Here is a 17,436-nt window from a genome sequence, read left to right as displayed (position 1 = left end):
CAAACTGCGACATTAGTCGCTGTTTATTTACTTCCATCACTGCTGGTAATCTCAAAACATACACAACAAGTTGCTGTTTCTTCTTCGCTTGTGGGTTAAACTTGCCAAGCTGCTTCTTCATTGACGGTCCCGCTGCTACTGTGGTAATACGCGTAGATACTGCCTACCAGCGGTCTGCATGTGTGTTTGCACGTCGACGCGGACAACGACGCAAAAGTATAAATGAAAACCAACGTGTAACCTGCCTCGTCCCGGCAATGCAGTAGGGCCTACGCACAACTATAATGAGCTCTCAAAAGGAAAACTCCTAGAAATGCATTCAGTCACAAAAATAACTAGACCACACCTTTTCAGCGCTAATTATCCACTGCGCGTCTTTAGTAAATCACGACAGTGGTTATTTAACGTAAAAATTATGGTTTGCGCTGGCCCAAGCTGATAGTAAATCCGGCCCTAACCCAGATAGCAATGAGTCGGCGGACCACCGGCGGTGCTCTGGCGGCAGTAAGCGTCATAAGGGCGTAATCGCAAACAGGTCTGACGGCGGACCGCCGCGGCAGCCGCTTTTGCATAAATTAAGCAGTCGGGCATCTCGCAACAAATGAGAGTGACGTATTCGGCGGCAAAAGTTTCATCCCCGCCAGCGGGACGCACCTATAGCCGACAGCTTGGGGCTGGCGGCATAAAGGAGCCATGCGGATATTTTTTGCTATCTGGGAAGTCACTTTTATGTTGGCTTCACAATATAGACCGAAAGCTTGCCCCTTGAGCCTGACGCACATCTCACCAAAAAAGTTAACAATGCGTCAATTCTATGCGGATCTTGGGTCAAAAAAAGTGTGATATATAGCTTTGCATTTGCATTTTTGCAAGATGGACCAAGCTAAGGAGTGGTATAACAACTCATCTGTACCAAAAGTTGCTGTTTATTTGCCGAATTTTGCCTTGTTACTGTTTATTACACCAGTAACATGCCCATCAGTGGCGGAATATAAATTAAAGTGACACTTCACTTTTTTATAAATGTGCTCGTTTTCCAACTCCCCTAGAGTGAAACATTTGATTTTTACCGTTTTGGAATCCATTCAGCTGATCTCCGGGTCTGGCGCTAGCACTTTTAGCATAGCTTAGCATAATCCATTGAATCTGATTAGACCATTAGCATGGCTCTAAAAAATAATCAAAGATTTTCGATATTTAAAACTTGACTCTTCTGTAGTTACACCATGTACTACGACAGATGGAAAATTAAAAGTTGTGATTTTCTAGGCAGATATGCTAGGAACTATACTCTCATTCTGGCGTAATAATCAAGGACTTTGCTGATGTACCATGGCTGCAGCAGGAGTAGTGATATTGCGCCTGGCCGAAAATAGTCCCCTGCCATTGAAAGTAACCAAGGGGACTATTTTCGGGCAGTGCGTAATATCAGTGTGTAGGGGAGCTGGAAAATGAGCATATTTTCAAAAAAAGTGGAATGTCCCTTTAAACCTACGTGTAGCCTACGGTGTACAGTATGTCTGATGCAGAAGTATAAATCAGCTTTAAGCCAAACTTATTTTTACAGTAATTTTTATATTGTATTGACCCACCACCCCATTTTTTACTTTGCTATTTACCATAGTACCATCTAAATACCACATTTATATATCCTATACTTGCTGTAAGATGCTCCACACAACATTATGATTATATCATCACAGTGTCCAAGATATCATAGTGTTGCAAATGCTTTTTATGAAAGAAGGCACTTTAACAAGGGCATTATCACATCTTATGGACGTGTGTTATACAAGTATTTCTAGTATTCTCTCTGCTCTCTCTCTCTCTCTGTCTCTCGCCCTCTTTGCACATTATGACAGATGTCACAACAGCTATTGTAATTTGCAGAACATTATAAGCCAGCTATTTCCAATCTCACACAGGAGTTCAGTGTTTTGCTCATGCAGTAGTTAAAATGTGTTTTTGTTATTTCTTAACATCCCCGATAACAGAATTTAAACATTTTTCCCATTAGACAATCAAACTCTTACAACCCTTCAGCTGATTTTCTTCTTACTTAAGTAAAGCAGCTTTTTTTGGGGGGGGGGGGGGGGGGGGGTCATATCAAAAGAACAAAATCCAAATTGCCTTGAAATTGGATTCATTCAGGCTGCTCGGGTTCAAAATGGACTAATAAGATGCCAAATCGCAGAGGGGTGCGTGTGTGTGTGTGTCCGGTGTAGCACCACTTTACATTTATTTTTATGCATTTGACAGACGCTTTTACCCTAAGTGCAAGGTATACATTTTTTCACCTGGGTTCCAACCCATTACCTTATGCGCTATTAACGCAACGCACTACCACTGAGCTACAGGAGCACAAAAAGTCTGAAGAGCTGTTATGCAATGTTATATATTTGGATGAAGGCTGTTATATGTCAATTCTGCATTCATCACACATACAGTATATTCCAGTTTCTGTCGACACATCACACCATATTCTCTCACATCCATCCTGTGTGTTTGTGTTACCTGTTTGATGGTGTAGAGAAGACCCCCAGTATGACGTCTCTTCCCTGCATGCGTATGATGGGACTGGTGGACTGCAGCAGGTTGAAATAAAAGTGCGAGTCTCCGGGGATCGAGCAGTTCAAACGTGCCTTGAGAAACGACGTCCACTGCTTCTCCAACACGCGCTGAGAGCCGCCCAGATCGTCTTTACACACACGTGCCACTCTGGACACCATTACCTAACACATGTTTAGAAAGAAAGCAGTTTGGTTTGCTTTTCCACACAGACTCTATTCACAGCAAGACTCAAAGAGATGATTCAATGGAGAAATGTTTTTAAATCTCAACGCCTCTTCTGCTCTTTTGTGGCATGTTATTACCCAAGATTCCTTTCAACAAAAAGATCCACATAGTCTATGATACATAACGTACAATTAAACAGCCTGTTGCTTTTCCCCTGATCCTTTAAGATAACTTTTTTATAATCTATATCTATAGACGGTTTTCATCGGACGCATGCACGCAGTCATGGTTACAGGTCTGGATGGAACAAATATATACAAAAAACAAATGTTTTAGTTTCCTAAAGACGAGGGGAGACGGCGATCATTGATCAGGGCTTTGTGAAAGGAGGTTTGGCAACCGATCTGTAGTTAAGATTGTATACATTATATTGTACACATTTTACCCAGTAACGTTAGCTCAGTGTAGTTTTTGATAGCTTTAGCTATGATTTGAACTAAGATAATCTACACTGCAAAAATGATTTCCAAGAAAAAAAATTCTTAGTACTTTTGTCTTGTTTTCAGTAAAAATATCTAAAAATCCTTAAATTAAGATGCTTTTCTTGATAAGCTAAACGACCCAAGAAAATAAGTCTAGGTTTTAGACCAAAAATATAAAAGTGATTTAAGTGATTTTGTGCATAAACAAGCAAAAAAAATCTGCCAATGGGGTAAGCAAAAAATCTTGAAAATTTTTCTTAAACACTAAATTCAAGAAAAAATCAAATTTTTTGCTTGTTTTATGCACAAAATCACTTATTTATTTATTTATTTGGTCTAAAAACTACACTTACTTTCTTGGGTCGTTTTGCTCATCAAGAAAAAGCATCTTAATTTAAGAATTTTTTGATATTTTTACTGAAAACAAGACAAAAATACTAAGAATTTTTTTCTTGAAAATCATTTTTTGCAGTGTACCTCTTGTTTATTTGGCTTGTTATCAGAAATGAACTACTCTAAAAGGACTTTGTTGTTATTGATTCTTTGCGGAGTTTACCAGAAGTTACGTTTGTTCAACGAAAGACATTTGTTTATGTTGTTACTGCTGTCTTGTAATATAGTCTATAAAATCTGTGTGGTGTACGCGTGTTAACTTTTGTATCCTATCTTCAGTGAAACACCAGCCTGATCTCTCGAAAATTGACACATATTTTACGAGTTGGCTAATTCGTATGAATTCATATAAAGTTAATCATGTAAAAACGTATGATTATCATAAAAATGATAACGAAACCCGACCCCCTAACCCCAACGTTATGGGGTCAAGGCAAATCATACAAAAATGTATGAATGTAGTCGTACAGATTAATAGATTAATACGAATTAAGCCTCATTCACATTAGCAGTGACTAGCATTAGCAGAGTGACAAAAGCAAAGTTGAAAAAAGTTTAACTTTATGCAAATGATGAGCGATTTTCGATCGAGACTACCAATGAGAGCGAAGCAGTGGAGTTCACAAAGTCGCTTGTGTTGTGAATGTACCTTTAGCCACCTTGCAAAATACGTACGAATTGCAATAAGATAGCGTGGAAATATATCTTTCAAACTACCAGTATTGTCACTATGACAGACTGGGTAAAATGTTACACGATTTTACAAACTGTAGTCAAAGGGTTACTACTTTGAAGATCAAATAGAACAAGCACTTTAAAAAATGTTGTGTCAAACAGGGACAAAACCCAACCTGTTGCGTTGTAATTTAACCTATGCTGGGTTGTTTTAACACATTGTTGGTTCAAATATACCATTTTGGGGGTAAATATTAACCCAACCGCTTTAATATATTTTTGATGTTTTACAACACTTAACTCTTTCCCCACCATTAACTCGTCAATTAAAAGAAACGCTTCCCTGCCAATGACGAATATTTTTGGCTTCCCGCAATACCGCTATTATCCACCAGGATAATACTTCCACAACTTATAAAACCCAGAAGTATCGCCTTAGGGAAACAGCTGTATGTCTGTGTAAGTTTGAGGATCGCTGCGCATCTGATCTCCTTCACAAAAATAAAATTATTTCAGCTTTTTGCTCAAAATTTGGTGTTTTTTAAGAAACCTTCCCATATTTGAGAGGTGATAAAAAGAAAACAAATGAAGTTAGGATGAAACTTTTTTTTTAAGCAGAGGGTTTGTTCTTTCAATTGATATATTTTATGTTCATACATTTTAAGAAGAACATTTTCTGGAAGGCATTACACTTGCTGGCGCTGGCTGGCAATTTTTTTTTTAAACGCTGGCGAGAAAGAGTTTTGTATTTTCATTGTATTTGTATTGTATTTGTGTTATATTTGTGTTATTCCATAGATCTGATTAGGTTTACTATTATTCAAAAATGAGCATAAAGGATTATTAAGTGTTTCTAAACGATTGAATCGTAGGGTTAATATTTGTGTGTTGCTTTTATCTGCTGGTTTATCCACAGCATTTGGTATTATCTATCAATGCTTTGAAGTCCACCAAATTCTGAAAATTGATCTTTTTAATGAAGTTTCTGGGCAGGGTGACCCGTTGAGCCAAACAAGAGCGGACAGGTTCGAGGAAACCTTAAAAACCATCATTATATTTGGTGTCCATCTTTAAAAACAGACAGACAGACTGCAAGCTTTTGCCACACAGCCACCATTTATTCTTTTAAGGGTCTGTAAACTCTCGTCCATATGGCGTCTACCCTGACTAAAGTCCATGGGGAAGAAATGTGATTAGATCTTTCAAAACGCAAAGCGAGAACATCATCCGTCGCTGCCAGTTGTGAATCATCTGTCTCTCTCTTCTCATCTTTCTCACCTTCTCCAAGTAGTTGAACTCCATGGCCATTTCTCTGAAGAAGAAGTAGATATGAGAACCCCATTCAACGGCGCTTACAAAATATGGCTCTGTAAGAAACGCAAACACATGCAAGCTTCAAATTAGCAGTAGACAAAGAGTTTTCATGTGGAGTGTAAATTGAAGCGCAAATACGACAAACACTCATCTTTCATTATAAAAACATCTATCTGAACAAACAACATATGCACAGACCCAGAGGGAGAGAGGAAGAGATGGAGAGAGATACTGAGACTAAACATTACAACACAGGCGAACAAAGTCGAGATCATCTTATAAATAAATACAAAATTAAAGAAAGAAGATTCAGAGGTTTTGGCTTCTTTCTCTTGGAGTTGAATATGTTTCATAAAGCAGACTCGGCTTTATGTCTCTCTCAGTCACTAAATGACTCTCGACTTTGATATATTCATCCTATGGCTCATCAGAATTCAAGGTTCAAGCACCAAGCTCTAAATAATACACACAGATCCACCTGTTCTTGTCTGAATGAGACTCAGGTTTGTACAATTTGTGAAAAACAACTTGGGTAAAAAATAATTGGCTTTATTAACACTTCGATGCATGTGGGGTGAAATCACACCAAGAATTCGGTGTTGTCACCTTGAACTATTTTAAAATCTAATGCTCCAGGTTTCAGGGAGCGACACAAATGATAAATCTCAATAAGTTATAAATTCCCGAAAATAATCAAAGAAATATTCTAGCACAGTGGATGTCAATCGTTTTTGACTTCAAGGTCGGTCTATTGTGCAACATTTGAAGCTTGGCATAAAGATGTATGTTCGTTATAAAAATAACACAAAGAAATATCTTGGTTGTTAGCAGTTTCATCTTATTTCAATGATTGTTATGTCATCTGGATTTTTGTTAGGGGGTTACGGCCCCATGGTTGAAAAAGTCATCCATGCTCAATTTAGTTATGTACACTACTAAAAGTGTTCAAACTTATAGAAACACTTCACTGTTATGTTTAAAAAAAACAATCTGCTCAAATGCTGGAAATTGGAGAGAAAAATACAAGGTTCTTTCCAGTCAAAACTGGACTTTTTGTTTCATGACTATAAAAGATACGTTTAGGTTGACTTGAAACTCGTATAATTGTGCCTAGCATAATAATGTCTTTTACTGGAAAACTATTCATCAAAAAGCAAAAAAGCATTTGAAAAAAGAAAGAAGGAAGCATTCAAATCAAAGGTACGTAGAGCAAAAAAAGGCAATGTCAACAAAATACACAAATGTGTCTGCATGCTGAAAATATGCAAAGTGAACAAAAAGGGTAAATCGAAAAAGTTACTTATATTTAACATATGCAAGGTGAAAAGTGCAGTGTCTTTAAAACAAAACAAAAAGCAGACGTTTCAGTCCATGTTTTTCCTTGAAAACTAAAAATGTATTCAAAAAATTTATAGATTCAGATGACTTGGACCAAATAATTCCAGTGTGAAAGCTCGAAATGAGGAGTATTTTGTTAATTCCAGGCAAAGACTGGCTAAACAGTTTTGATTATTTTTGGATGCTTTTAGTCACAACAAAATTCCTATTGTGTTATTTGTAAGTTTTGACGAGTTAACTATTATTCTAAAATACAGAAAGAATAACTGTTTCAAAAGTTTTACTGTGGGTTCACACCAGCCGCGTTTGAGGCGTCAAATTCGCGTCTACTGCGTCTAGTTTTCCGCTTGAACATTTTGAGTTTACTCACTTCATTCACGCGTGAAAGCTGCGCGTGAAATTCTAGTCAGAGACATTCACGCGGAAATTTGCGTCATGAGAAGGGCTTCTGCGACTTTGCTCGCTTCCTGTAATCACGTCACTACTAGAGCAAGCTACTGATTGCTTAACAAGGCACATTTTTCTGTCAAAGTTCACATTTTTCAAGTCGCGCGTTTCCCGCGGCAACGCTCAATTCGCACCAATGAGGCGGAATCGCATCTAACGTGCTGCGCTAAACGCCTCTTTCGCGCCGCGAGATCTCCAGATGCAACGCGCCTTTACATTGATTGAAATCACCCGCGCTTGACACCTCTACCGCGGCTGCTCTGAACGCAGCATTATACCAGAGTGTACAAAAATGCTGAAATATATTTTAAAATAAGTTTACAGAAATATATTTTTACAAATACATTTTTTATAAATATATATAAATATTTTAAAGCATTTATATTCACAAATAAAGAAAAAAAAACTTTTGTTACAAAATAAAATACAAATTGAATATATTTTCAACTGGAAAAAAGACTACTTATTAATACTTTATAAATGTTATATTTAATACATACTTTGTAAACTTTTATAATTTGGCCAGAAAAAAATATATGTTTTGCTGTAAAATTAGAAATGTATTTGTTGCCCCTGAAATACATGAATAAATGAAAAAAATAATTGAATTTGCTTTTTTTAAGGTAAGTGTTTGCACGCAATTAAATGATACATTTAGATATATGAATTTAGTTGAACTTACTTTAAAATGAAATTGAGTTGATCTGATAAAAAATAGTTAACTAATAGTTAATAAATTCAACAATGCCACTATTATTTAATCATGTTAATTCTATACAAATTTTGAAATATAAAGTTATTACACTACAGCAACAGCACACATTAGCAAGCTAACCATAACTAACACTCAACTGAAACAAAAGCTGATTATGGCATAAACACTTCCAATGTAAATGCTTTAAAATCAAGACATTTACACTATCTGATCAAAACAACACCAAAATAACGGATACATGTCAATCCTAAGCAGATGCTACTCGTCTGCACAATGTTAACCATTTAAAAAACACTTATACCACGGGTCTGTTGAATGCTTTATTCTGATTGGTTGAGTGTCCCATGGGTATTGATTATTTTTTAATAACCGCACACCTAACCTTTAAAATGTCTTAATAATAGGCACCAGAGTCATGTTTTGGTAACCGTGGTATAAGCGGAATAAATGACTCCAGTCATTTGAATTATTTGAAAATAATGCACACCCACGGTGCATTACCACATTGGGGGTGCATTATTTTCTTATAATTCAACGGCCTGTCATCAATTTTTCCTTACATAGATACACTTTTAAATACTAATATAACAACATACTAAACATCAATAAGTCCCCCTCCTTTCTTACCTTAAATAAAAATGCATAAAATAACCCCCTTATTTGATATTTATTTACTCTCATTATTCAGTCTTGTGCAAAGCATGCTGGGAACTGGAAATCCCCACCCAGTTTTAGCAATATTGCTTTAATACAACACAAATTATTCATGCAGTCCCAACTCAGATGAGTCAATTTCACAGAGGTTGATCTTCATATTTTTCATTAAATCCAAAAACAAAATTGTATTGAATTAAATGAGCAAATTTTCATTATGTTAAATTTAATTGGGATCAGAATAATTTTTTCAGTGTATGTATATTATCATATTTAATATATTCCAAAATATATTTAATTAAGCTTTACCCTCTACAAAATGTATTTAGCATATATTTAAAACATATTTTTGGCCAGATTACTTTTTAGCACCGTAAATACACATAATACATGATTACAACGCTGTTTAAAAATAATTGAGAGGTCAAATTTAGGCTCAAGCAGTAGCAACAAAACAAAAAGATAGCATGTATGGGGAGTACAAGGAGAACCTGGTTACATACAAAGATGCTTTTTAATCTCTTAAAATGCATTAAAAGAATTAAACCAAGTGATACCTCTGAACCACTTTGAATCGTGTTTGATGGTACGCAGGGCCGGACTCTTTCCCAGACTGCGGTAAATGACAGCATCAATAGCCAGGAAGTCCGTCACTGTCCCTGTGAACAAACTGCCCTCTGAGGTCAAAGGGCACAGGTCAGTGGTCAATAACCAGAAGTGAGCATCGACGTTATGTCATAATGACAGATAATGCGCAGAGCTCAATTTAAACGTCCTTGTGCGTAATGATGTTCATCACTGGCTGTTAAGTGCATTTATGGCTGTAAATAAAAGAGCTATAATTGAAACGGTGTTAAATATTATTATGATGCGCATTCACAGGGTGCTAAGCTGTTATTATTAAAGATTAAAGAGCAATGGGAATATAAGCTTAAATAAATTACAGTTGTGAGAATAATGCAAGCAGAGAGATGTGCGACTCACCGGCGAACAGGGCCACATTTGCATGTTTCGGGTCATAAGGACATCGTGCCATTCCACCGATGGTCTCTCCGACCAATTCAAGAGTGTCTTTCTAAAAACATACAATACACACACGGGTCTGTTTCATTATATTTGAAAACATCTCATAGATTTGTTGTTTACACCAGACTGAAGATGTTTCCTATTTACTACCCCTAATTTTAACGTTCACACAAATCTTCCCATTACTATTTATGGAAAAACAAGGTTTTTTACTAGTCTATGTTGGCTTATTTGATGTTTCTGGTCGTTTCACGCAGTATTGTAAAGCATACACACAGAGTTTGTGAAGATGGGATGTGACACTCAGACGGTCTGATAGCTGTTATAAAGCACACATATCTCCAAACACATTCACAAGTGCTGTTATGATTTCCACACGCTTTAGGCAACAGTAGAGAGAAATGTGTGTGTGTCGCTTCAAACACCTCTGTAATGTCTGAGGATTTATTTCACAACTGAAACACATCCGATCTGTCTCAGTCTATCAGCACAGAAACCTGCTGGGTTTTCTCAGTTTTATACAACGCAATCATTTACTGCATCTTTCTTGCTCAAATGAATGCAGTTATTTTAATATTTAACTAGATTGCTCTGCAATCTTATGAATATCCAGGTCAATCTTATTTTAAAAATATACGTAAATGTTTAACTCTTTCCCCACCATTGACGAGTTAACTTGTCAATTAAGAGAATAGGCTGCCCTGCAAATGACGAGTTTTTACGGCAATCCATATTTCCACTATTATCCGCTAGGTGGCACTTTTAGCCAAATTATAAAACACTGAAGTATCCACTGATCCAAAAACAGTACAAACCCTGTGTATTCGTTCTGAATCTGATCTCTAACACATGTCCTTTACAAAAAAAATATTTTTGCTCAAAATTTTGTATTTTTGAAGAAACCTACCCATATTCGAGAGGTGATAAAAAGAGAACAAATGAAGATAGGATGAAACATTTTATTTTTGTTTGAAAGCATAATTTTTTTTGCATTAAACTTTTTTTGAAAATCATAAAAAATGCTGGCACTGGCTGCCAACTTTTTTAAAAAATTGTGGCGGGAAAAGAGTTTAAAAAATTTAAAATGTAAAAATGTGCCTATTTTAAGAGGGTTAAAGAATAAGCTAAAATTTCTAGACGTTTCCTAGTGAAGGAAACATCAAACTGTCAATAGCTTCAAACTCATTGGTTCTTACACATCTCATGGCTAGTTGTGTTTTGTCACAATACGCACAAGAACCAATGACATTTGAATTTATCAATGTGGTGCCATGTTTCAACATCGTTACTGAAAAGTCCAAAGACCAGCCTGGTTTTAGCTGGTTAAGCTGGTGTAGGCTGGTTTTAGAGGGGTTACAATCACTTTTTAGCTGGTGTGACTGGAAGACCAGCTTAAACCAGCTTGACCAGGCTGAAGGCTTGGTCAGCTTGGCTAAGATATTTGGCTGGTCTTAGCTGGTTTAAGATGGAAATAGCTAAATCTAATCTTATCTTATGGAAATCGGTAAAGCTAATCTTTCTTTTATACTGTAAATCTGATTAAAATAAAGACTCTTTGGAGATATAAAGAATGTAATAGTACTCTATAGGTACTCCAGCTTGTGTTATGTGAGCTTTAATTTACTCGCTCTCATGTTGTTACAAACCTGTATAAATTTTTTGTTCTGATCAGGGACGTAGCCACGAGGGGGCCTGGGTGGGCCTTGGCCCCCTCATTTACATGTCCGGCCCACTTAGATTTCCAATTGCTTAAAATAAAGTAAGAAAATGTTGATTTCTTAGTTTGATTGATAGATTGACCAATCAAAATGCTGCGCGGTAAAATGCAGCTATTTTCAAACTTGATTGGATTAGCTCATGTCATGCATTGTTGTGTGTAACTTACGCCAGTGGTTCTCGGCTCCGGTCCTTGGGGCTCACTGCTCTGCACATTTTGGATGTCTCTCATATCTGACACACTCAGTTCAGTTCATGGAATCTATCCTAACGAGCTGATGATCTGAATCAGGTGTGTTAAATAAGGGAGACATGCACAATATGCAGAGCAGTGGGTCCCGAGGACTGGAGTTGAGAACCACTGACTTACGCTGTCATCTTCGCATGAGAGTTCATTAATATTCGGTGACAATGTGCCATCTACATCATATATACTGTATATTGTTGAGTTGCCCCCTCATTTTAGGATAGGATCCCCCAAAAATAAAATTCTGGCTACGCCCCTGGTTCTGATGAACACGAGGGAAAATATTTTGAATGTTTGTAATGTTCGTGTACCCCATACACTCTCATAGTATTACTTTTTCCTACTATGGAAATACAGTACAAACATTCCTCAAAATATTCTCCTTCTTGTTCATCAGAACAAAAATAATTTATACAGGTCTGTAACAACATAAGAGTGAGTAAATTATGACAGAAATTTTCATTTTTGGCTGAACTAATCCTTTAAGCTGGCCAAAACCCCTCTAAAGCCAGCCTGCTACATGAGCTTAACCAGCTAAAACCAGGCTGGGAGACCAGCTCAAACCAGTTTTTGGCTGGTTTTAGCTGCTATTTCAGTAGGGAATACCACTCAGATCTCAGTCGTATATTAACCAATTGGTTTCATGGTAAGATAACCAGATTTTTTTAATGAAAACCGGGGACATTTCCCAGTTCAATGGTCAAAATATCATTAAAATCTTATTAGTTGTTATCTTTGAAATAAAAAATGGGGACAAAACGTTTTTAAAGTTTTCTTCTTTTTATTGGTTTGGGTTTACTGCAAAAATCTTAATAATATTTGTGTCTTGTTTTTAGTACAAATATCTAAAAATCCCCTAACAAAAAAAATCTAGCTTTAAGACAAAAAAACTATAAATTGAAGTGAATTTGTGCTTAAAACATGCAAAAATTTATTGAATTAAGTGTTGGCAGATTTTTTTTTTGTTGCTTGTTTTCAGCACAAATTTTATATTTTTGGTCTAAAAACTATATTTTCTTATTTTGCAAACAAGTGAAAAATACTAATAAGAAAGTCATTTTTACAGTGTTTCTAATTCAATTAATTGAAGAATTTCTGTAGCCTAAATAATTTTTCCCTTATACAATGCACAGACATACCTCATCAAACATTACTTCTAAGGTACTACTTCAGCTGATTTCATAGTGTTGTAAACGTGAAACACAGAAGGAATAATGCAAAATGTAAACATATTAACGTTAGCCTACACAAAACAAATGCTCAGCACCATGCTGTGATCAGTTCACTTCATTGGTTTGTTACTTTAATTTAACATGAGTAGTTAGTATCTTAACCCCCGATAACTTTGACTGTTTTCATATCTTATGATAACTTAATTGATGATAACTTAATGACACTTTCTCATGTGTAGTAAATTCTTCTTCGCTAAAGCAGTGACGCGCAACCAAGTAATCAGTGTAGCTCGCGGCCCCCTCTGCTGGTGAAAATAATCGTTACATGATTACTCCAGTCTGGTACTACAAAGGCTACACGTTGATCGGGTTTTTCGGTGTATTTGCTGGTTGTTTTGGATGTGGTGTAAAACGGGGACATTTCCGGAGACTGCTCCAGTCGGGGACACAACACCAAAAAACCAGACTGTCCCCGGAAAATGGGACTGTCCCTGGAAAACGGGATGTCTGGTCACCTTATTTCATGGATTACTTTTAAAGGTTCACCATGATAACATCCAATAAGAAGATACCTGTAACACGACGACATGTGGGCAGCTAAATTATGAGGGAATTTTTAGGTTTAGGTGAACAATTTATTTTCTGACATTATTGATTAAAGGTGGGGTTGATATTTGAAATCACCTCACAAACACGCCCCTACCCCAATAAATTCTGGACCTTCTTTAGATAGACCCGCCCCACACATACACAACCCAGGATACGATGTCAGTTAGTAGACACGCCCCTTACTGCTGATTGGCTACAAGTGTGTTTTGGTACTCTGTCCGACTCCCTTCTCCAAAGCGTTTCTCAAAAGTCAGGCACCCCGCCTTTAAGATTAAAGGTACAGTGCACCTAAAACTGTCAGTTGTGTCATACTTTGTTTTATTGTCTTAATGAAGAAAACCCCCTAAAATCTCCTTTAAAGGTCAGTGATTGCAGTAGCAGATAAAAAGGTCATAGGTTTGAACCTAGGGAACACACATACTGATAAAAAAATCTCTATATTGTAATGCACTGTAAGTCACTTTGGATAAAAAGTAAATGTAAATGTAAACCAATAATGCTTCTTAAGACTAAAGGGTAACAACACAACTAAGTCTCAAACGCATGCAAACAAACAAAAGATTTAATCGTAATATGTTACTGTAAATATAGCGTGTTGAACTGAATTGATGTGTACTATTAATCTTTGCATGCACTATGTTTGTCATATATTGAGACAGTCAACGCCGCTGGGCATTGTGGGAAGACTCACCGTGTAATTGGCGCAGAGCGGGTTGAATGCGTTTGTCCCACACACAAACAGCCCTCCATCATGACTCAACAGCACCTTAATGTAATTACGACACTCCTCCTAAAACAAACAGAATTCAAAAGATCATTTCATTCAATAATTCATCTTATAAATTATCCAGTTACTGTAATTTCTGAAACTTGCATTCGTCGATTACTACCATTCATTTGCTCGGTTGTTTCATCCATTAAAAGCGCTGTGGCACTACTTGTAATTAATAAAAGTTTAATTATGTTATCATTATGGGCATGAATGCTATAGAAATGACTTTTCCTATTAATTATTGTACGGAAAATGCAACGATGCTATCGAAATCTTATTTGTTTTGTCCGGCCTGAATCCCAATAGCTGGGCAGCGTTTGACGTTCATGTGATTTCCACAAAGCCATTAAGCTTTTAATTAAAAATTGACTGAAGGACAATGTGCCAGACAAAGAAATGAAGAAATGAAAATACAGCGGGTAGAACAAAACGGACAACAGAGTAACTATTTACACAGCTTCGCGAATCACACCGTTGACCTAGACGTTATTATTTAGAGAACGCTGTTTGTTTATGAACACAGACACCTGATAAAATGGTCCCCAGCATGTCTATCTAAAATGGCCCCAGTTTCCGAATCACATCCAGTATATGCACAATGATGCTGCATGTGGCAGAGAAACAGAGAGCATCCAGACCCGAATGCGTCACGACGTGAGTCCAGCTATAAAAGCAGTCCTGAAAGCTACCACGTAACCAGCTGCGAACACTCATGCAACAGGAATGCCTTTGTTCCCTGACGGACATCAATGGAGCGTTTTGAAGTAGTTTTGTGTATTCTGCTGAAATCGCTGCATGAGGACCCCATCACGCAGCTCCACCATAGAGCCCATTCACTACTCTGCCCATTGAGATTGGCTGGGCCTCCTGGTGGAGCTGAGGCCCTCGGGGGTCGACACTGAGGTCAGGCTCTTTGAGGTGATTAGCAGGACTGCTGTGGGTCTATGTGTTGTTACAGATGCAAGCTCACCATTCGCTGTGTGTGCGTGCGTTTGCACAAGAGATCAGGGCGTAGTAACAAATGCATTAGGCGACTGGCAGCGTTAAACACACACTCCCTAGCGATAGATCAACTTACTAGCATGTGTTTGAATTGGAGAACAGATAGAGATCTCTCCTTCAGTTGGAGCCTTCAATCATTTATATATGACAGTTCTTGAGTCACATGTTTCAGTGCACATACTCATTCATGGCCTATTTAAATTGTGGTTATGCAAATATGACACATATGCTTATTCAAAACACCCGAACCATTAAATCATTCAGATCATTAGCAAAAATGTCTGAAAACCGAAGATCTTAATGCATTCTGGACAAGACTCGAAAGATGGATGATGGTGCATTTTATCCTTTTGGCTATAAATATAATTTAAAATGTCCTCATCGTGAATTTTCCACCTGGATCTGCATCATCAATGCTTGTTTACTTCCTCTGTGTGTTTACTCGGTAAAGATCAGAATACAATGCATGTAACGTCTGTAAAATTACAGGCAGTAATTTGCCGGTGATTATCACTCAATTACCAAGACAATACACCTGATCCACGCCCTAAAACTGTGCCAAAGTATGTTCAGAATAGCATCGTAACATGCTTTTATTGTCATTTCTGCAGTGTACAGTATGGATAGTGCGCACCGTAAACGGATAATGCATTTGCCTAAAGCTGCAATAAACAACAGATCACACTGCTTGGGATAATGTTTCCCACAATGCAATGCGCTCAACTTGACCCTTCATATCCTGTGATTTCACTGTGATTTTTTTTACTTTTGGTCTCTTTTTTTAGAAAATCATTTCACTAGATTAGACCCTTAAAGGACAAGTTTGGTATTTTACACTTAAAGCCCTGTTTTCAGATTGTTTATGATGAAATAGAACAGTTTTGACTGAAATTTGGACATGTTTGTTCTACCACCTCCCACCTCTATAATGGGTTTATATGTGCACTGGAACAATCCTTCCTAAAATGCATTAAACTTTCATTTACAAAGACGTGAAACTCACCGAGTGGTCAGGGGTGTTCACTGATATGCTCACACAAAAATCGCTGCAAAAGATGCTTTCCAACAGCTGTTTTAGCATTCGTTGTTAACTTGTGGACCTATTTTTTCAAACGCCTCACACCCGTATATTCTTCAATTGAGAGCTTGAATAATAGACACTCCAGCCCAGTTGGTGGCGCTAATCCACCTTTGCCAATTGCAAGAGTAGAAACAAAGTTCCCGGCGCGGAGTAATACAGTACCTCACAGCACATCTAATACAAGTCAATGGAGTTAGACAAAAACTACGATAAAACCGGTTGGAATGCGTCTTTTGCAGTGATTTTTGTGTGAGCATATCAGTGAAAACCCCTGACCACTCGGTGAGTTTCACGTCTTTGTAAACGAAAGTTTAATGCATTTTAGGAAGGATTGTTCCAGTGCACCTATAAACCCATTTTAGCGGTGGGAGGTGATACAACAAACATCCGAAAATTCTCGGGCCAGCATCATATGTCTAAATTTCAGTCAAAACTGTTCTATTTCACTATAAACAGGGCTTTAAGTAAAATACCGAACTTGTCCTTTAAGCCTCGACTGGGATCAGTTAGAGCCCTTTGAAGCTGCATTGAAACCGTTGAGGTCCACTAAAGTCCACTATATGGAGAAAAATCCTGGAATGTTTTCCACACACACACACACACACACAAAAAAGATTTCTTCTCGACTGAACAAAGAAAGACATCAACATCTTGGATGACATGAGGTGAGTAAATTATGAGGTTTTTTTTCATAAAAGTGGAGAAAATCCTTTAACAATTCCAAAGTTACTTATAGTTAGTAAAATGTTTAAAATGAAGCGTTTCCCTTGTTGTCTTTAACACCTCCTCTGTTTCTTGCACAGAAATACCATGTAAGTGCAGATGAAAAACCGCCTTGGTTATATCAGTATGCTGTAAACCCTCCGCAGGGGTGGGGAGATCTTTCGTTCCACTTCATAAACTGTCAAATTGAATTCATCAGAGATGCAGGTTTGCGATCCATACAGTCGTCAGAGGTGTAAAAAGCAGGTTTCGCTCTTTGGAGGTTTCGCTCATGCGGTTCAGTGTCTGTGAAACGCCATCAATAAAGTGTCAAGATTTACCCTTCAGATTAGAG

The 17,436-nt window shown here is 37.3% G+C and overlaps 1 protein-coding gene across 3 annotated transcripts in view; it reads right to left on the bottom strand.

Moving 5' to 3' along the window:
* Nucleotides 1-17,436, bottom strand: part of sema6ba (sema domain, transmembrane domain (TM), and cytoplasmic domain, (semaphorin) 6Ba) — a 194,653-nt gene that overhangs the window by 58,355 nt on the left and 118,862 nt on the right. For all 3 annotated transcript variants that reach the window (XM_055201303.2, XM_055201304.2, XM_055201301.2), the window contains 5 exons: nt 14,216-14,314; nt 9,739-9,829; nt 9,312-9,431; nt 5,565-5,653; nt 2,515-2,732 (listed from right to left, as the gene is read on the bottom strand). In XM_055201303.2, coding sequence (XP_055057278.1) covers nt 2,515-2,732; nt 5,565-5,653; nt 9,312-9,431; nt 9,739-9,829; nt 14,216-14,314 — 617 coding nt within the window. The remainder of the gene's footprint in view (nt 1-2,514; nt 2,733-5,564; nt 5,654-9,311; nt 9,432-9,738; nt 9,830-14,215; nt 14,315-17,436) is intronic.

This window comes from Misgurnus anguillicaudatus, chromosome 2 (genome assembly GCF_027580225.2).
Source record: "Misgurnus anguillicaudatus chromosome 2, ASM2758022v2, whole genome shotgun sequence".
NCBI classification, from domain to species: Eukaryota; Metazoa; Chordata; class Actinopteri; order Cypriniformes; family Cobitidae; genus Misgurnus; species Misgurnus anguillicaudatus.
Note: the sequence above shows the minus strand (reverse complement) of the source record. Positions and strands in the feature narration are given on the sequence as shown.